Source organism: Ailuropoda melanoleuca, chromosome 15, assembly GCF_002007445.2.
Source record: "Ailuropoda melanoleuca isolate Jingjing chromosome 15, ASM200744v2, whole genome shotgun sequence".
NCBI classification, from domain to species: domain Eukaryota; kingdom Metazoa; phylum Chordata; class Mammalia; order Carnivora; family Ursidae; genus Ailuropoda; species Ailuropoda melanoleuca.
Window position 1 is genome coordinate 54,087,882 of NC_048232.1, and position 21,315 is coordinate 54,109,196.

The window sequence follows — 21,315 nt, forward strand, 5'->3', positions numbered from 1 at the left end:
TATGGAAGTCCATAATCATAAAGAGTTTGAATGTGAAAAATGCTGCCACACCATAAAAATAGTCTTCTGTTTCAATTCCCAATTGCAAAATTAAAGAAAAAGATATTTAACTTACATACATAACAAATTTTATAAAAGTTAAATTTAAAAAAAAAATTACACGGTGGCTTTTCCTTCGAGGTGAGAGCATTTTATATATATATAGATAAATAGATACAATTTCTTTATAAATATGTGTATATGTGTGTATTAAAATAAATCAATTCCAATGGACATAATTTTTACAATTCATTAGCTGCAATATATTATTGCAACATATTTAAGATGTCATTTAGAAAATGAATTAAAATTTTTGGTTCAGATATTTTACACACATACACACACAGATATAGACTCTATGACACTTTTTATAGAAGCTTCACAGCCTTCTGACAGTATCTAGAAACAATGATACACTTCATATTCTCTGTAGTATCATTAATTTCTCCATTTGTTGTATTTGTGATAGTTTTACACTGTATGACTATATAGTTATTTCACGTATTTGTTTTTAATTAACTTCTATCCCCAAACTCATTTTTAATTAGAATTTTATTATTTTAATAGTAAAGTTTTAATATTCATTACAAAAACAGAATTTTATCTCCAAAAATAGTTCAGAATATTTAAATCTTCATTTTTGTCATTTAAACATATTTCCAGGTAATCACACACACACACAAAAGGGACAGAATAACACGTTTTTGTGTCAGCAAATTTGAAGAAAAATCCAGCTCCACTTACTGTGCTGAACACGAGCAATTTACTCATGCTCTCAAACTCCAGTTACCTCTGCTCTCTGTTGAGGTGATGCCCTCAGACTTGCAGATGTTATCATGAGAATTAAGTGACCAAACATCATAGCATTCAGTAGTCATTCCCATCATTTCTTCCAGAGGTTTCTCTATATTATTTTTAGCAAAGGGTACTTTGATTTTCTCTCAATTACGTTCAGGGTACCTCCTAATTTAGGTTTCCAACTATTAATCCCAAATGTAAAAATAAGTGAAATAAAGAATTAAAGAATAAAGAAGGGTAAATATGTTGACATGAAATTCTAAAAACTGGGAATCATCACTATTATTTTTGATGGCTCGTCTTGTTAAAATTATATTATCTATATTATAAAATGTTAACATTCTATGTTGTTCTATTGAAGCAATTATATTTTTTGTGATTTACTGAATTAAAAATAAAATACCAGTCCCAATTTACTTAATCAAGATATCATCAGTAAAAATTTACTTAATGATTTAAAAGTCATTCAGATAGCTGCTGTGATATTTAGACTGCTGCTCTTCTATTTACTTATTACGTGACCTTAGAAAACTATACCTTTTTAGGCTACATTTGCTTGTCTCATAATGGGATTAATAGTTGCACCTGCCACATAGGGATGTTGCAAAAAAAAGAAAAACAATAAAAACCACAGAAGGTCCTTAGAATACTAACATCCAATAAGTATCAGCTCATGAACCATTAATCCTAACAGGGGGAAACGTTCTCTGTGCATATCATACCAGTGTCATGACTCCCATCCGATCCATTTCCCTGGCAGGACTCCGAGGGGTGAGCTTTGGCGTTGAATGTCCACTCGGGGGAGATGAACTGGCCAGCGAAGAGGCTGTAACCGAGGCAGTGATGGAGGTACCTGGATGGACTCTTGCTAAATTCAGGCCTTCCAGGCTCACACTGGCCACTCTATTCTCAATTTCTTCAGCACGTAACTCTGTAGATTCTTTTTCTTCCTGAATTAGCCTGAAAGATACAGTTTAATTTGGATCCATTATATGCTGCTAAGATGGTAACTGGAATTCACAGAAATAAATGAATAAAAAAAAGCTCTGTGAACATTTTATATCAAATCTAATGTTTTCTTTTCTCTAAAGGCAATGATATAACTTTCAATAAATTCCAGAGGCTTTCTGGCTGAAATTTAGAAAATCCTTCTTCTCAAATGATATATAACTCCTCCCCACTTTCAGTCTAACCCTCTTTCTATACTACCACCTGCTAAAACTTTTTTTTTTTCACCTGCTAAACCTTTTAAAACCTTGCCTGCCTGGATAATTTCTGCCACTAATCCTTTTTTCCCCCTGCCATTCATCCTAATCTTACATTTGAACTGGGGTGCCAATAAATGAGACTTTTAGAAACTCAGATTCCAACAAAGATATTGAATCTTACCTCCCACCTGATGAAAGAGTACATGACAGAATCTTCAATGAATAGTCATTCATAATTATCATCTGGTCAAATAAAACCCTGAGACTTTTTTCCAAACAATACCTACTTAGCCAAGTCAACTTCAAATAAGCACCAGGCAATGTAATAATATGGAGATGATCTATCTATAGGTAGATAGAAATATACATAATAAAAGAAATAGTTTTAATTGTTGCTATAAATGCTTTTGAGAAGACAAAGCATTATTGCTCGTTTTTTCTTTAAGGAGAAGCTTCAAGAATATGTATAAATTAACTATTACAGAGATGCAAAGAACAAAGAGCTTTACTGGATTACATAAATATTCTGTTTAAGTTGAGTCTATATACATTTTGTATATTGGTAAAATGAAACTATGTACCAGTAGTTGATTTAAAAAATGAGGATCAATAACCCCTCCTCAGATATTTTCCTCTTAACTACAAATGGCTTATTATGATCTCCTATGATACATAGTCCTTAAATCCAAGGTTATGATAACTGCAAAGTTTTCTTTTTGCATATCTACTTTGGAAACCACTTTTGTGGTTTCTTACAAAACTACACATACTCTCACCAAATCATTCAGTAATTGTGTTCCTTGGTATTTACCTAAAGGAGCTGAAAACTTATGTGCACACAAAAACTGGCATACAGATGCTTATAGCAACTTTATACATAATTGACAAAACATGAAAGCAACCAAGATCTCCTTTAGTTGGTGAAGGGATAATCTGTGGTATATCAGGCGAATGGAATCTTACTCAGGGCTAAAAAGAAATGAGCTATTAAGCCATGGAAAGAGATGGAAGAACACTAAATGCATATGACTAAGCAAAAGAAGCAGTCAAAACAGGCTAGGAAAGGCAAAACTACAGAGGCAGTAAAAAGATCAGTGGTTGTCAGAGGTCAGGAGGGGGAAGAAATGAATAGGCAGAACACAGAGGACTTTTATAGTAATGAAAGTGCTCTGTATGCCATAATGATGGATACTTGGATACTTGTCATACATTTTCCAAACCTATAGAATGTACACCATCAAAAGTAAACAGTAATGTAAACAATGGAATTCAGGTGATTACTATGTGTCATATAGGTGCATCGATTTTAATATACTACTGTGGTGAAGGGTGTTGACAGTGGGGGAGGCTGTGCATGTGTGAGGCCAANTAGTAATGAAAGTGCTCTGTATGCCATAATGATGGATACTTGGATACTTGTCATACATTTTCCAAACCTATAGAATGTACACCATCGAAAGTAAACCGTAAAGTAAACAATGGAATTCAGGTGATTACTATGTGTCATACAGGTGCATCGATTTTAATATACTACTGTGGTGAAGGGTGTTGACAGTGGGGGAGGCTGTGCATGTGTGAGACCAGGGGATATATGGGAAATCTCTACACTTTGCGTGAACCTTGAACTTTGCGTGAACCTTTAACTGCTCCAAAAACTTAGGTCAAAAAATATTGAGGCACATTTACTCTTAGCTATAATTTTTCAGTTCCACAAAGAATATTCTGTGGTGCCTGGGTGGCTAAATCAGTTAAGCATCTGCCTTCAGCTCAGATCATGATCCCAGGGTCCTGGGATCCAGCCCCATGCCTGACTTCCTGCTCAGTGGGGAGTCTCCTTGTCCTTCTCCCTCGTACCCCCCCCACTCTTTTCTTGCGTGCTCTCTCTCCCAAATAAATAAATATTTTTTAAAAAGAATATGAATTCTCTTACTTTGAAGTTTATTTTCACAGGTACATTTAAATTCACACAAAGATCAGAATCCCAAAAGAAGCCTTAATCAAGTAACATCGCACAACATTATTAATGCTTTAAACACATTCCAATGAAAAAAATGTCTCCTATTAAAAAAAAAAGGAAATTTTGTACTTTAAAATGATGGGTGGGAAATGACTCCTTCAGAAAAAATGTTTTTTTCTACAAATAAATTGTATGTATGAACTCTAGACATTGTATTAATTGTAAAGGAAAGTCAAACCTAGAGAAATAAGCTGTGTAAGAGGTAGACTGAAGTTTAATTAAAGAGGAAATCCAATGCTACCCATATGTTCGGTTTATTTAGAAAAATAAATGATAATCCATTGATCTTTAGAATCCTAATGTAGATACAGAAACACACACACACACACACACACAAAACAGATTCCCTTTGAAATGTCTGAATGTGTTGAGGAGAGAGTCCCATATAAATCATACGGAAGGGATGAAATAATAAATAAGACCACGAAAGTAAAGCACTCAGAATAGTAGCTAACCGTAGATGCAGAGATTAACAAACAGGGCAGTGGCAAATGAAGTAATTTAATCCCTTCCTTTAAGGGAGAATTAGTAAACTGTAAGGAAACCAGAAAAGAGTGATTTTATTTAATGGCTAGAATAGTTTGTGAAAAAAGAAAAGTCTTAACCAGAAATGAATTCTAGTTAGTGTTAGTAGTTTTTACGAAGATGTTGTCACTGTTTTTATGAAGATGCTTATTTCTTTTTTATAATAAGTTTTTTAATTTTAATTCCAGTATAGTTAACATACAGGGTTATATTAGTTATATTAGTGTTATATTAATTTCAGGGGTACAATATAGTGACTCAACAATTCTATACATACTCAGTGGTCATCACGGTAAGCGCACTCTTTAATCTCCATCACCTATTTCACCCATCCCCCCACCCTCTCCCCTCAGTTTGTTCTCTACAGTTAAAAGTCTGTTTCTTGGTTTGCCTCCCTTTTTTCCCTTTGCTCGTTTGTTTTGTTTCTTAAATTCCACGCATGAGTGAAACCATTTGGTATTTGTCTTTCTCTGACTTATTTCACATAGTATTATACTCTCTAGCTCCATCTATGTTGTTGCAAAAGGCAAGATTTCCGGGGGGTTTTTTTTGTTGCTTTTTGTGGGGTTTTTGTTTGTTTGTTTTGAGAGAGAGAAGTGAGGGGAGGGGAGGGAGAGGGGGAGAGGGGGAATTTTTTTATGTTGTACACCTGCAACATGTGCATTGGTTTTTTAAAAATTTTTTAATTTAAATTCAATTTAATTAACATGTACTGTATTATTAGTTTGAGAGGTAGAATTTAGAGATTCATTGTTGCATGTAACACCCTGTGCTCATTAGCTCAAGTGCCCTCCTTAATGCCCATCACCCAGTTACCCTATCCCCCCACTCACCTCTCCTCCAGCAAGAGAATCTTAAGCAGGCTAGAGCCTGAGGCAGGGCTCAATCTCACAACCCTGAGATCCTGACCTGAGCTGAAATCAAGAGTCAGATACTTAGCCGACTGAGCCACTCAGGTGTTCCAAGATTTCATCCTGTTTTAGGGCTGAATAATTCTCCATCGTATGTATATACCACTTCTTTATCCATTTATCTATAAATGGACACTCGGGCTGCTTCCATAGTCTGGTTACTGAAATAATGATGCGATAAACATAGGGTTGCATGTATCCCTTTGAGGTAGTGTTTTGGTATTTTTTGAGTAAATACCTAGTAGTGTGATTACTGGATCTTGGGGTAGTTCTATTTTTTTTTTTTAAGATTTTATTTATTTTTCAGAGAGAGAGAGAGCACAAGCAGGGGGAGTGGCATGCAGAGGGAGAAGCAGGCTCTCTGCTGAGCAGGGAGCCCGATGTAGGGCTCCATCCCAGGACCCTGGGATCATGACCTGAGCCACAGCCAAAGGCAGACGCTTAACCCCCTGAGCCACTGAGGCGTCCCGGGTAGTTCTCTTTTTAACTTTTTGAGGAAACTCCACACTGTTTTCCAGAGTGGCTGCACCAGTTTGCATTCCCACCAACAGTGTAAAAGGATCCTCCTTTCTCCACATCCTCACCAACACTTGCTATTTCTTGTGTTTTTTATTTTAGCTATTCTGACAAGTGTGAAGAGATATCTCATTGTGCTTTTGATTTGCATTTCTCTGATGGCTGGTGATATTGAGCATCTTTTCATGAGTCTGTTGCCCATCTGGATGTCTTCTTTGGAAAAATGTTCATGTCTTCTGCCCATTTTTTAATTGGATTATTTATTTTGGGGGTGTTGAGTCGTATAAATTTTTTATATATTTTGGATACTAACCCTTTAACAGATATGTCATTTGCAAATACCTTCTCCATTTTGTAGGTTACCTTCTAGGTTTTGTTATTGTTTCCTTCACTGTGCAGAAGCTTTTTTTATTTTGATGCAGTCCCAATAGTTCATTTTTGTTCTTGCTTCCCTTGCCTCAGGAGACATATCTAGAAAAATGCTGATGTCAGAAATTACTGCCTATGCTCTCTTCTAGGATTTTTAGGGTTTCAGGTCTCACAATTTAGATCTTTAATCCATTTTGAATGTATTTTGTGTATAGTGTAAGAAAGTGCTCTAGTTTCATTCTTTTGCATGTAGCTGTCCACTTTTCTCAACACCATTTGTTGAAGAGGCTGTCTTTTTCCCATTGTATATTCTTTCCTCCTCTGTTGAAGATTAATTGTCCATATACCATTTTTCGGTGGAGTCTTTAGGGTTTTCTATATGTAGTATCATGTAATCTGCAAATAGTGAAAGTTTTAGTTCTTCCTTACCAATTTGGACATTTTTTTCTTTCTTTTTCCTGTCTAATTGCTACAGCTGGGACTTCCAGTACTATATTGAATAACAGTGGTGAGAATGGACATTTTCCTTGTCTTTTTCCTGACCTTAAGGGAAAAGCTCTGTTTTTCATCACTGAGTACAATGCTTTTTCCTGACCTTAAGGGAAAAGCTCTGTTTTTCATCACTGAGTACAATGCTTGCTGTGAGTTTTTCACATAAAGCCTTTAATATGTTGAGATATTTTTCCTCTAAATCTACTTTGTTGAGGGATTTTAATCATGAATAGATACTATACTTTGTCAAATGCTTTTTCTTCATCTACTGAAATGGTCATATGGTTTTTATCCTTTTTCTTATTGATGTGATACATCACATTGATTGATTTGTAAATATTTAACCACCTTGCATTCTGGGATTAAATCCCACTTGATCACAGTGAATGATTTTTTTAATGTATTGTTGGACTTGGTTTGCTAGTGTTTTGTTGAGAATTTTTGCATCTATGTTCATCAGAGATATTGGCCTACAGTTCTCTTTTTTGTGTGTGATGTCTTTATTTGGTATCGGGGTGATAGTGGCCTCATAAAATGGATCTGGAAGTTTTCCTTTATCTTTTATTTATTTATTTTTTTGGAATAGTTTGAGAAGAATTGGTATTACCTCTTCTTCAAATGTTTGGTAGAATTTGCCTGTGAAGTCATCTGGTTCTGGACTTTTGTTTTTTGGGAGTTTTTTGATTACTGATTCAATTTCATTGCTGATAATTGGTCTGTTCAAATTTTCTATTTCTTCCTGCTTCAGTTTTGGGTTATACATTTCTAGGAATTTATCCATTTCTTCAAGTTTGCCCAATTTGTTGGCATATAATTTTTCCTAATATTCTCTTACAACTGTTTGTATTTCTGTGGTGTTGCTTGTTATTTCTTCTCTTTCATTTGTGATTTTGTTTATTTGGGTCTTTATTTTATGAGTCTGGCTAGAGTTTTATTAATTTTGTTGATCTTTGAAAAGAACCAACTCCTGGTTTCATTTATCTCTTCTGTTAGTTTTTGTTTGTTTGTTCGTTTGTTTTTAGTTTCTATATCATTTATTTCTGCTCTACTCTTTATTTCCTTCTTTCTGTGGTTTTGCGTTTTCTTTGTTTTTCTAGCTCCTTTAGGTGATAAGGTAGGTTATTTGCAATTTTTCTTGCTTCTAGCCTGCATTGCTATGATCTTTCCTCTTAGAACCACTTTTGCTGCATTGCAAAGATTTTGGACCATTGCATTTTCATTTTGACTTGTTTCCATGTAATTTTTTATATCTTCATTTCTCCATCGGCTCATTTTTAATTTAGTAGCATACTATTTAACTGCCATGTATTTGTGCTCTTTCCAGATTTTTCCTGTGGTTGACTTCAGTTTCATAGTGTTGTGGTCAGAAAAGATGCATGGGATGACTTCAATCTTTTTGAATTTGTTGACCTGTTTTTTGGCCTAATATGTGAACTATTCTGGAGAATGTTCCATGTGCATTTGAAAAGAATGTGTATTCTGCTGTTTTAGGATGGAATGTTCTGAATATATCTGTTAAATCCATCTGGTCCAGTGTGTCATTTAAAGCCACTGTTTCCTTCTTGATTTTCTGTTTGGATGATCCATCCATTGACATAAGTTAAAGTCCCCTACTATTACTGTATTACAATCAATTAGTTTCTTTATGTTTGTTATTAACTGTTTTATGTATTTGGGTGCTCCCATGTTGGGTGCATATTTATAAATGTTTTATCTTCTTGTTGGATTGTTCCCTTTATTTATTATATAGTGTCCTTTTTTGTCTCTTGTTATAGTCTTGGTTTTAAAGTCAAGTTTTTTGATATAAGTATTGCTACCGCAGTTTCTTTTGACATCCAGTTGTATGATAAATATTCTTCCATCCCTTCACTTTCAATCTGCTGGCATTTTCAGGTCTGAAATGTATCTCTTGTAGGCAGCATACAGATGGCTCTTGGTTTTTTTTATCCAATTTGTTACTCTACGTCTTTTCATTGGAGCATTTAGTTCATATATCCAAAAATGATTATTGACAGATATGTATTTATTGCCATCTTGTTACTTGTTTTGTAGTTGTTTTTGTAGTTTTTCTCTGATCCTTTCTTCTCTCCTCTCTTTCATGGTTTGTTGGCTTTCGTCAGTGACATACTTGGACTCGTTTCTCTTTATTCTTTGGATATCTATTTACCGGTTTTTGATTTGTGGTTACCATTAGCCATCTATATTAAGTTGATGGTTGCTTAAGTTTGAACATGATTCTTTAATCCTCTCCACACCACATTTTAGGTATATGGTGTCATATTTTACATCCTTTTATTTTGTGAATCCCTTGACTAATTTTTACAGATATATTCTCTACCTTTAGTTGTGGAGTTTGTTCTTCCAGTCTTCAGATCACGTTCTGGATTATATTAACTTATGTGAGTGTTATCTAGTGAGATGAGCTTAGGGTTATCCTACTCTACCATCTTCCCCTGCTGTCCAAGATGCCTATATCTTTTGAATTTGCTATATACTTGAATTATATGTACTTCTTAATTTCTTACAAATTGGCAACTATATTAAATACCTTTTTAGGGTCAGCAAGGAAACATATTAAAGGGTATCAACTTAATTAGTCTAAGCCAGGATTATAACTGGGCTTTACTACCGTAAGGTAACAAAGTTGAGTTCCTAGAGGGACATGGATTGTTACTGAGGGTGTGTGTTAATATTTTCAGTGAAAACAAACATCACAGATACATATTTGATTTCAAATCTATTCAGTTGTTAAAGCTCCATAGTATCAAAAAATGTTATTCAGTTTGGATTTATGTTCTACATTATTTTTTCTACTTACACTAATCAAATATTTATGCAACACTTTCTATCAAGAAAACTGCTAAGATCTGGATATAAAAAAATTAAGCAGAACAGGATATATTTCTTGTTCTTGTATAATTTGCAATCTAATGAAGATAAGGAGGACAGTAAAATGAACTGAAGGACAGAAAAAGGGATGGTGGAGATGTTCACGGTAAGAGTAAAGAAGGTGAAATATTATGGCACAATGTTGTGGACTGAGGAAAATGTTCCAGAAGAAAGGAACAGCAACCACAAAGGAGAGAGCAGGGAACATTCAAAGAACTGGAAGTCATGTACAATGGAACATGGAATAAGGTAGGTGAGAATGTTGAGGAAGGTGGGGCGTTGTGGACAACATGGAGTATTTTGTTCTTTATCTTAAGAACAACTGAAGGGTTTGAAAAAGCATTACTTGACCAAGCACATTGGGTTTAAAAAAAGTCTTCTTTAAAAAAGTCTTGCAGTGTTACTTTGAAATAGATGGGAACCCATACACCATGGGGAAACCAGAAAGAGAGTATTATTGTCATCTACATGAGAAACTATTATAATGTGCAATAGGCTGATGATAGCAGAGAACTGGACAGATGTGAATCATTTTAGGAGGCCTACAGATTTAGCGAGAGCCAGAAAATCAAACAAAAAAACCCCCATTGTTCAAAACAGTAAAAAACTGTTCATCCATTGAGAAAAAACAAGTTAAGAATAGTTTCCTGATGTTTAAAAGACTATAAATGACCTGACACAGGTTCTTCACTGGGGTTAGTCAAGTTAATGATAAAGACTAATAACATCATTGGGATTTGAGAAAGTACATATTAAGTTAAAAATTAAAATTATCAACATTTCTCAATGTTTGAATTGTTAACTTGTACAACTTCAACTCTATAATGTAATCTACTCTTTGGAAACCATCTATTATCTGGTGTGGTGATAGTGCATTTTTTCATACCTAGTATGAAATAATTCAGTCCTAGTTAATTTCATTCTAATGTCTAAATACTTTTAAGGAGCTGGCTGCATATTAATTGCATGCTATTTAGTACCTTTTTGGCAGTGTTAAATGTACCTTAAGAATGTGCCATATTACCACAAATATCATTTAAATAGTAAATTTTAATGTAAAAAGTGCTTTAAAATTCGTAAGTTCCCAGATGATGCCTGTGCTTCTGGTTTAATTACGTCATTTTTCGTATCAAGGTCTTCTAATCCTTTAAAACCATCAGTGATAATTGAACTCACCTGATTTCTTTGTTGATGGCATCCAACTGTTCCTGAAGCATCATGGCTAGAGTCTGAGCATCAGAATGACCACTTGGAGAGAGCAGATCCATTGAACTAAAAATAGTTTCTCTGTCATCATCATCAATATCAGACATTTCTGTGTCACTTTCAAAAGGGTGGCTGCTTAGCACTCCAATTTGCTGAGTTCTATTCCACTCATGATCCCCAAGAGATTTCACCTGCGTGGTAAATGAGTAATTATCATATGCATCATATTGCTCATTATCAAAGAACTATTCTGAAAAATATCAACAAAAAGCACACATGATTTTATACTTTAGCAAAAACAGAACTGATTATTACCATTTAAAACACTTTGTTTCAAAAATAAAAGAAAACAAAAACAAAAATACCCACTTTGTTTCAATAAAATATTTCCTTGACATCTTAAGTAATGGCATGATTTTATACTTTAGCAAAAACAGAACTGATTATTACCATTTAAAACACTTTGTTTCAAAAATAAAAAAAAGAAAACAAAAACAAAAATACCCACTTTGTTTCAATAAAATATTTCCTTGACATCTTAAGTAATAGCAGATACTAATTGTCAGCATAAGTATCAAGATTTTTTTTTAATGATTTTATTTATTTATTTGACAGAGATAGAGACAGCCAGCGAGAGAGGGAACACAAGCAGGGGGAGTGGGAGAGGAAGAAGCAGGCTCATAGTGGAGGAGCCTGATGTGGGGCTCGATCCCATAACGCCGGGATCACGCCCTGAGCTGAAGGCAGATGCCTAACCGCTGTGCCACCCAGGCGCCCCAGTATCAAGATTTTAATAGGAATAATGATGATAAACTCNGGGGCTCGATCCCATAACGCCGGGATCACGCCCTGAGCTGAAGGCAGATGCCTAACCGCTGTGCCACCCAGGCGCCCCAGTATCAAGATTTTAATAGGAATAATGATGATAAACTCATGCATGATTTCTAGTTCAACCACCATTCAAGTTAACAATGACTTTAAAGCATCTATGTTTGAAACATTTTGCCTTCTTTCCAATTATAACAATCTCTATTCGTTTGTACTAAAGCATTTCCATCTCTTATACTAATTAGTCTTACACTTTCTTATTATAGGCTGAGACTACAAATATTATCACACAAGTTATATAATAATTCTCTTCCCAACATTCATTTACATAGATTCTAACAAAGTATAACTAAAATAATATTGAAATGTGATTTAATTTCATCTCTATTGCTCTAATCACTTAAATGCTTCATTGATTTTTTAAGCACACTAATTTATATGACTATAGTTTTTTATTTGATAAAATAAATCCCTCATGTGAATGAAAATCTTTTTTTTTGTAAGCAATCTCTATGCCCCATGTGGGGTTCCAACTCATGACCTCAAGATAAAGAGTTGTATGCTCCATTGACTGAGCAAGCCAGGTGCCTCTAAAGATAATATACCTTCTGGTGTTTTTCAAGCTGTTATCTGAGGGTAGGAGAGGAAGGGAAGTAAGAGAGAGAGGACCTAGAGTTTTCTGCATTTTAAAAAGTTGGTTTTAATTTTTGTGATGATGTAAAATGATTTTCTTGGGGGAGGGGACCACATGATATTTCCCAGAGTATTTAAGATTTGAGGACCTGAATTAGCATTTGTGTTACAAACTGTTTTGGTACCAAGTAGCACTAATTTAGTTGTCATGTGCAAATGAGAAAAGAACTAAGTTGGACTTGACTTATTCTTCATTTGTTCACTTCTTATTCATTCATTTAACAGATATTGAATGCCTACTATGAAGGATTAATTTATACTTGACACAGGTACCAATTAAAAACCACAGGGTATCAAGGACCTATATACAAGTAAGAACAATTAGGTTATATAGTATTCAACACATAAGGGTGGTTGGGGAGAACAAACTATACTTAGGGCACAAATTACTTCCCTGTAAAATGCAACTCTAAACAATATACATAGCCTACAAACTGATGGAATGAATGAAGACTGGCACCGACATTTATCATGAAGAGTTCTCTATAAACGCTTTCAATAGTCTATGTACATTTTCCTCAAAGTTTTATTAAAATAGTAATTATAATTAAAATATTTAATTAATTTTAATTAACAATATGAATACCCTTGCATAAGTACCCAAGCAAACCACAAGTCCACTTGTTTGGCAATACAGCATAAGGGATAAAAAAGGCATGGAATTTGAAACCACACAAACAGAGGTTCAGGTTTTGACTCTATCACTGCTGACTGTATAATATTGAACAGTTACAATTTCTGAGCTTCAATCCTTTTATGTCTGAAGTTAGCATAAAAACAGAATCAAATTCATAAGGTTATGTGTATATATGCATGGTGAATGCTTAGTTCAACTTCTGGCACATAGTGGTTTTGCATTAGTTATAGTTTTAAAAATATGTCACATGTCATGCTTGAAACTAAAAATGCTAGCAGTTTGAATTCTCTCAGTATTAAAATTCTATCCAAGATGGAGTAAGATGTTTACTTAGAATCATCAAAGACTTGAAATAAAAAAAAAAATTAACCTTTGGCTCATCTCTTCGCACACCCATGCGGCCTCTCCTGGGTCTTCTTATTACTTTAGTTGTTCTGTAATCAGACTGGCTGTCCACTAGGGATCCAACAGAATACCGCAACTCAGCTGAGGTGTCTAGATGAGTTCTGAAAAAAAGGAAAATATGAAATATGACCAACTGCAAAAGTTAAACTTTCCAGCAAATCACTATCGCCTGCTCAACTGTCAATAAAGAATAAAGCATAAACCCTCAAGAAAAAAAAAATTCAAGGAAGAAAACTGATGAATTGTCATGACTCTTTGAGGTCTCTTCTGAGGCTTATGTGAGAAATTCCAGTCTCAGGTTCATTCTTGAAAGTAAAGTGGATTATCTGTTTAGAATAGAAAAAATCTGTTTGTTCATTAATTATAATTTTCAATTGTGGAATTAAAATGAAACACGTTCAGACTGACAACCAAGATCCATTGCCTTAAATTCTGGCAATTCTTTTTTGTTGAAGTATTTAGTGTACATATCAACACATGCTATTTACTGCTGTATCTGTTGTAAATATTCCCCACTAATCTAACAGTAAAATATGTGTACTTTTGGGATCCCAGAATTCTCTATCTTGCAGAGTTCTAATTGTCAATTTAGGAAATTAACTAAATACTTCAGATTGACTCAAGGTTAATAATCTTATTTTTTAATAAAATAGGATATACCACCAGACAGTTTTTCAGCTTTTAAGACATTGTTTCAAAAATATAAAGAAAAATCTTTTGATAAGCACATCTGATTCTGAATCTGCTTAGAGATGAAATAGCTGGAAAATTCCAATAGAAAAATATTATCATACTAGTTTTCAATAAACATGATAATAAAGTACACTGTAATCAAAGTCTAATAAAGGTTTCTCTAGACACGTTATTTATATATAGATTTACAACAAATTCAGTTTATTGTTATATGCTGGTAACAGTGACAGCATGCTGTCCTATAAAATCATCAGTAGGAAATATGCTTAGTGCTATATTTTCTCTTGAACTGCGGCTCCTGATGATCTACTATGCTCTATTAGTTCTCTTTGTGGAAAAAGAGAAGGGAAAAACCAAGCATTTCCAAATGATAGGCAAGATTAGAAAAGGTTAGGTAAGGTCTCGGTTTTTGCAACAGTAGAAGACACTGACCAGAAGAACTGATGCACGTCCTTGTTTTGTCAAACAGAACTTTAAAGCAAATGAACTAAGAAATCATCCCCAAAGTAGGGGACAGCTATCCTTTTTTATAGCCGTGAACTTCAAATTTAATCAAGCAAATTGGTTTTATTATGGATTAGTCATATATAAAAACTAATGAACCAGATCGTACTTATAAATAGGATCTCTCTCAGCCTCTATAACAGGGTCTATGTTTCATGAAGGCAAAGGTCAGATTTTAGTGACCACTGTATGCTTAAGGAGGTATCCCTAGCATATAATAAACACTTGATAAATACCTGGTAAGATAATGAATGAGTGAAATTAATTATTATACGGTCTAAACTGTCTACCTCAGAACATCCTAGGTACATTTTGTCTGTCACTGCTTGGGTAATGTCTCTGTGGTCATCAAAGTGGAGATTCTAAAATTATAATTCATCCTAGGAGTATTGTTTCCTTGTTGCTTTATCTTTCAACTCCAAGTCATTTATAAAAACATGAACCAAAACACAGATCTGCTCCTATTGATGCACTGCTTAAAACTCTTCAACGGCCTTACAACGCCCTCAACAATCTAGAACCCTCCTACTTAATTCCAGCTTCACCTCTAGTTACTATTGGCCTTTTCTCTCTCCATCCACCCATACTGACTTTCTTTCAATTTCTTGAACAACTCACACTTTCCTCTAATCCTGAGACTTTGAAAATACTGTTCTTTCTGCTGGAAATAGTCTTCATACATGGTTAACATTTTTAAAGCTGGAGTAAAATTCTTATTGTCTTATATTATTATAGTCCCTGGTATTCCCTTTACTGTAGCAGTCCTCACAGTATGCTTGTATTTCCCATTTGAAACGTGTATTCTTCATCACCATTATCACTGTATCTCCAATGCACAGTTTCTTGCAAGTAGAAAGTGCAAACTGATCTTGAAAGAACAAGAGGCCTGAACCAACATCAACTGTAAAAGAGCCCATTATTATTAATACTTCGTCTAAAGCAGTTACTGCTCACCTCTCTCTTTTTATTCAACTCTGTGAGCTACTTTACTAGCAGAAATCAGAGGCAATATTTCCATACATTTCAACTTTTAAATAATTTTTGGTGTACAATATTTTGAGTCACTTGGAGATCTAAGTTACAATATAGTCACTGGTTCCTTTACACATGAACCCATGCAGTTTCCCCACCTGAATCTCCTATTACTCTTGCATATAATCTAAACCAAGTCTAAATTTTCTTAGAGAATATCTTTTACCCATCTCTCTGCTTCCTGAAATGTCTTCCATTGTCCTTTCCAATGACCCAGATCCTTCCTTCAGAGTTGAGCCAAATCAGATCTTCTCCAGCCATTCTGGAACTCAAGTTATTATTCTCAAATGAGATACTAGTAGAGGATATTAGTTACCGGCATTCACCAATCTTAGCTCATCTCTTCCTACCTCTCTGCCTGTAAGATCCATGAAATTCTTGTGCATCTTGTTTTGTTTATTGTTTCTTTTTAAATTGTGCACTCAGAAGCAAAGATGTTTGATAAATAATTGCTGTTCAATAAATATTGTTATTCTATAACACATTATAAATTCCATCCAATCAGTTTATCTATCAGTAATTCCTATAATACTTTACACTTGTGATTTACTGTTTACAAAACTCCCTTTGCTCACTTGTTGCAAAGCTTGTAGGATAGTCATAAAAATATTACTTTATATACAATTCATGTAAAATGCATATGAAATTTGAACTTATTAAGGAAAATGGGCTTTCCAAAATCAAACAGCTAGTAATTATTTGTCTTAGACCTAGGAATGTCAGTTTTCTTATTCTTGGTCTAGTTTTGTTTCTACTATAAGCTGTTGAATCAAAGAAGAATTGTTCTATATGTAGTCCCCGAGCTTCCACGATGATCCTTCATTGTGAATAAATGTCACATTATTAGGCTGTCCATGATGACACACTGCAGTGATGAACTTTTAGACAATAGTTCTACAACTGTTTTTTTCCCCAATGATATATATGTATATATTTAATTCCAGCATAATTAATGTACAGTGTTATATTAGTTTCAGCTGTACAATATAGTGATTCAACAACTTTATACATTACTAAGTACTCATCACAATAAGTGTACTCTTAATCCTCTTCACCTATTTCACCCATCCCTCTACTCACCTTCCCTCTGGTAACCACCAGTTTGTTCTCTATACTTAAGAGTGTGGGTTTTTGTATTTCTTTCTCCCCCTGCCACCCCCCTTCCTTTTTTAATACAACTCTGTATTTCTGAGACCAAAGGTCAACAAGCCAATAAAATGGCCATTTGGTTCTATTAAAAAAATATTAAATTTGTTGACTGGATGATGCTCATTCTACGTATTTACTCTGTTGATATTTTATCAGCTCTTCTCCTTCATCAACACCACCATCACCATCATCATCATCATCACCATGTGAATATGTATCAATGAATTAAAAGTAGTTTCAGTTCAGATACATAAATCATAACAAAGCATTTAGAAAAATGAACATGATTTTCTAAATTAAAGACCTACATTTTTAAAAGTTCTTTGGGTGTTTTTATATCTGCAGAACTGTGTTTCTTATATTAAACTGAAGGTAGAAACACTCAAAATACTGAGCTTTATTTTTATTAATACTTTACATTAAAGAGAATATAAGCACCTTTATTTTTATTAATATTTACATTATTACTTTCATTAATACTTACATTAAAGAGGATATAAGCACCTTTCAAATTTTTTTAACTTGGATTTTTCCTCTATCTGAAAAATGCTTTATTAGATATTCATTCAATGACATCTATTGTGAGTATAATATACAATGTTTGTTTGTTTTAGGTGCTGAGTAACCAAAACAAAAATTCCAGCCCCTGTGGAGTGAACATTCTTAAGATAAGCATAAGACCAAGAAAAATGAACTTTTAAAAGTCCATGGTGATCAAAAGTTTCAAATAGCTCTTATGACTGTGTTGTCTAATAAATGATCAAATGAGTAAATACTTATAGGGTTTCTTATTAACTTTAAAAGGCCCTAAGCACAAAAGAAAATTATATGTGAATTATCAAGTTGATCTATCTATCTAGACAGTAAATAATCATGTCATTGTTTCTTTTTGTCCAGATGAGGTATTGAGTCAAAGTAGATGAGTATGGCTAAACATATTGTTTTTAAAACATGTATAATTTCTCTTTCACTCTGTATTTGCAATTAATTTCACAAAACAGGTAGGTGCTCAGGGGCCATAATCAATGATATTTCTTCAGTAACATTAAGCACTGAAAACACTTCAGCATTAGAGAAAAGAGGTATTTTGTCTTCCTGGAATGAGATGTAAAATCCTTATATACAGTTCCATTTCTTCCTTTAAGACTCTTTTTATGTATTTATAGCTATGTAATTAAATGCAGAATACAAAAGGTAATAATTTACATTACACTGCATATTTGCAGAACAGGTCACCAAGTTAGAGAATTATTTTTGAATATACAAACAGTAAGTCAGTAAGGAGTGAACATAGGGCAATGCCTGCTGAGCAATAAGATGTGCTTATTTATTTTATTTCAGGCCATATGGAATCATAAAAAATTCCTATTGATTTTTGGTAAGCTATAGGTAAGATTTTAATTTAATGTTACCTTGATATTGTGGGTTCAATTAAAGAGCCAGTTCTCATTTTCAACTGGTCAAGTTCAGATCTCAGCTTTTCAATTTCTTCTGCTAATCTTTCCTAAAAATCAAAGAAGGTTTACTCAGAAGATATGCAAATGCCAACAATACCAACATTCAATTGCGATAAACCATGCAACCAAGCTTAATGGCTTTCTAAAATGGAAAACTGATGGATTTATTTTTATTAATGATTATTAGACGCGACAGTAAAATATGCCTAATTTTTCCCCTGTAATGAAAATGTGAATAGCAGAAATCAATAAAAAATTATCTATATTGTTTGGCATTCATTAATCCTACATTTCTGCAAACATATGGGGATACTAAGATCATGACTAGCAATGTATACATCACTTCAAAACACAGAGTCATAATCATAGCCATTAAAAAAATAAAGAGAAGGCCTTATTTATGCAGTAAGTGAAGGACTTTGATTATTTTATAAGCATTGTAGTACACATGGATGAAGAGAAAGAAGAATGGATTAAAAAGATGAGGGAAAAAATCATTACCTAATATAAGTTAAAATTATCAGCTTGATATTGGTAGAATTATTTGTACATCTGAAAATTTTCTCAGACTGGTATTACAGTTTCAGTCTGTAAATTTGTTAAGCTAAGGGTTGTCTTATAGTCCTTAATTAAATGCTGATGTAAGCATTTAATTTTGTTTTCATGATTATAACTTTTATATTGTTATAGAAGTCTTCTGGATTTTCTATTGCTTTTTTTTCTCTGTCCCAGCAGCCAATGCTTGACATTTTACTTGACTCATTCTTCATTTCTCACTATATATTTTGTCAATGTGGCTTTCCCAATATTTCTTTCACCTTCCCTTTTTATTCTTACTACCATCATTCTACTTTACATGTTTTTTACTTTTTTCCTGCATTATTTTCACCAGCTTCCACAGAGGCCGTGCTGCCTTCAATATCTTTCCTATACACTCCTCTGCTGGTTGTATCATTTTACTTTTTTAATTTAAAAAATATATATATTTATCTTAGAGAGAGAGAGCATAAGCAGGAAGGGCAGAGGGAGAGGGAGGGAGAATCTCAAGCAGATCGTGAGCTGAGTGCAGAATCCGATATGGGGCCCGATCTCAGGACCCTGAGATCATGACCTGAGCTAAAACCAAGAGTTGGACGCTTAACTGACTGAGCCACCCAGGCGTCCCTATTTCTATCATTTAAAAAAATAAATATGATCAAATAAATTATTTGCCTAAAATAGTCAATGGTTTCTTATTGCATTTATTAATTCCTTTGTTTGTGATTTCCACAAATATGCATAGAGCACTTCTGTTGTGCTAGTCACTCTGATAAAGAAGCAATATAAAAAATTCCCTGCCCTCATAATTTATAATCTAGTAAAAAAGACAATAAATAGAGTCTACAGGATGTTGGCAGGAAAAAGAAAGTAAGAGGGTCATGGAAGGGCTCTCCAATAAAATGTTTTTTGAGCAAAGACCTAAAGGAAGGAAGGGAGTTTAAAAAAAATGAGAATGTATTAGGAAAAGGCATAGCAGGTGCAAATGCCTCTTAGTGGGAGGGGAGTATATTTGTTGAAGGAGTGGGCAAGGAGGTCATTGTGGCTGGATTGGACAGGTTAAAGAGAAACACAGATAGGGAACAGATTTAGAAAAGTGTGGTTGCAGGGCTTGGGAATGGTAGTCTTGAACGCTTTGTCAACCATTTTGAAGTCTTTAGTTTTTATTCTGAGTGAGAAAGCAAATGACTAGCAGATTTTTCAGCAGAAAAGTGACATGATCATTCTAAGAGCAGTGAAATGGACCATTGAATAAAATTGGGAGGGAGGGAAGAAATAAAATTATTACTGTTCTTCCAAAAACACAGACAAGAGAATTGTGGCTTGGACAATAATGGTGTTTGAGAGAATGGCTGGATTTCAGTTATAGCCTGAAGACAGAACTAATAGAATTTGTTATTGGACTGAATGTGGGGTGGGAGATAAAGAAAGGGGTCAAGAATGACTCCAAAGTTAACCTGAGTAAGAGAAAGAGTTGTGATTTATGAGAAGATGACTGTTGCAGTGATTTAGGTTGGTGTTTGGGATGGAGGGATTGACTTGCGACGTTTGAGGTGTCAAAGTGTCCAAATAAAGATACTGAGTTGTCTCTTGAATATGCGAACTCTCTCAGTAGAGAGGACCCAGCAGGTGATCTAAATTTGAGATGCTCAGTTTATAGATGGCATTTAAATCCATGAGATCAGATAAGACTGAACTCGGGGACTGAACATGGAGAAGAAATTCAAAATCAGTCCTAGGAATTTTAAATTTTAGAAATCAACATGATGAAGAAAAACAATAAGAAGAGGCTGAATATAGAGGAGATTTTGCTAATGATGGACAGTCAGTTGTAGATTATTGAGTGGAAATTTGAGAAGTTATAGTAGATGCAGTTAGATAAGGAAATATGTTCAGCTATATGGGATGATATTCAGAAATTAGGTATGACCTGGGATTTGCTTCCTCTAGTTACAAGCATGAACAAGGGTGCAAAGCATGCAATGTTTAGTACTGCTGGTTGCTAAGGCAGATTGTTGAAGTTACAAGGCTTGGGTAGGTGGTGGGGGAGTGGGTTCTGGGGATCTTGCCAGCAGCACACAGAGCTTTGGATAACATAACATTGCATAACAGGATCAAGTCCAAAATCCACAATCTGGTCACAACCTAGTTCTTTAAACACATACCAGTCACAGCAAACTTCTGGTGATTCAGCAAATCAACCATCTTTGTTTTCTCTGTGCTACCACATAAGCTCTGTCCTCTGCCCTACCCTTTTCTATTTGATATCTCATATGCCTTCAAGTGCCTGATGAAATGGAATCTCCCCAGTGTAGACTTTCTTAACAACTTCAGAAAGAATTAGATGCTATCTTCTAGGTACCATATTGTATTGCTATAGCAGATCTGTCTTGCAGGAGATCATATATAC

General features: G+C 34.3%; 1 protein-coding gene across 18 annotated transcripts in view; it reads right to left on the minus strand.

The window, feature by feature from the left end:
* Window positions 1-21,315, minus strand: part of PPFIA2 (PTPRF interacting protein alpha 2) — a 479,196-nt gene that overhangs the window by 76,725 nt on the left and 381,156 nt on the right. For all 18 annotated transcript variants that reach the window (XM_034643759.1, XM_034643753.1, XM_034643752.1 and 15 more), the window contains 4 exons: window positions 18,324-18,415; window positions 13,499-13,634; window positions 10,941-11,161; window positions 1,560-1,797 (listed from right to left, as the gene is read on the minus strand). In XM_034643759.1, the coding sequence (XP_034499650.1) occupies window positions 1,560-1,797; window positions 10,941-11,161; window positions 13,499-13,634; window positions 18,324-18,415 (687 nt within the window). The remainder of the gene's footprint in view (window positions 1-1,559; window positions 1,798-10,940; window positions 11,162-13,498; window positions 13,635-18,323; window positions 18,416-21,315) is intronic.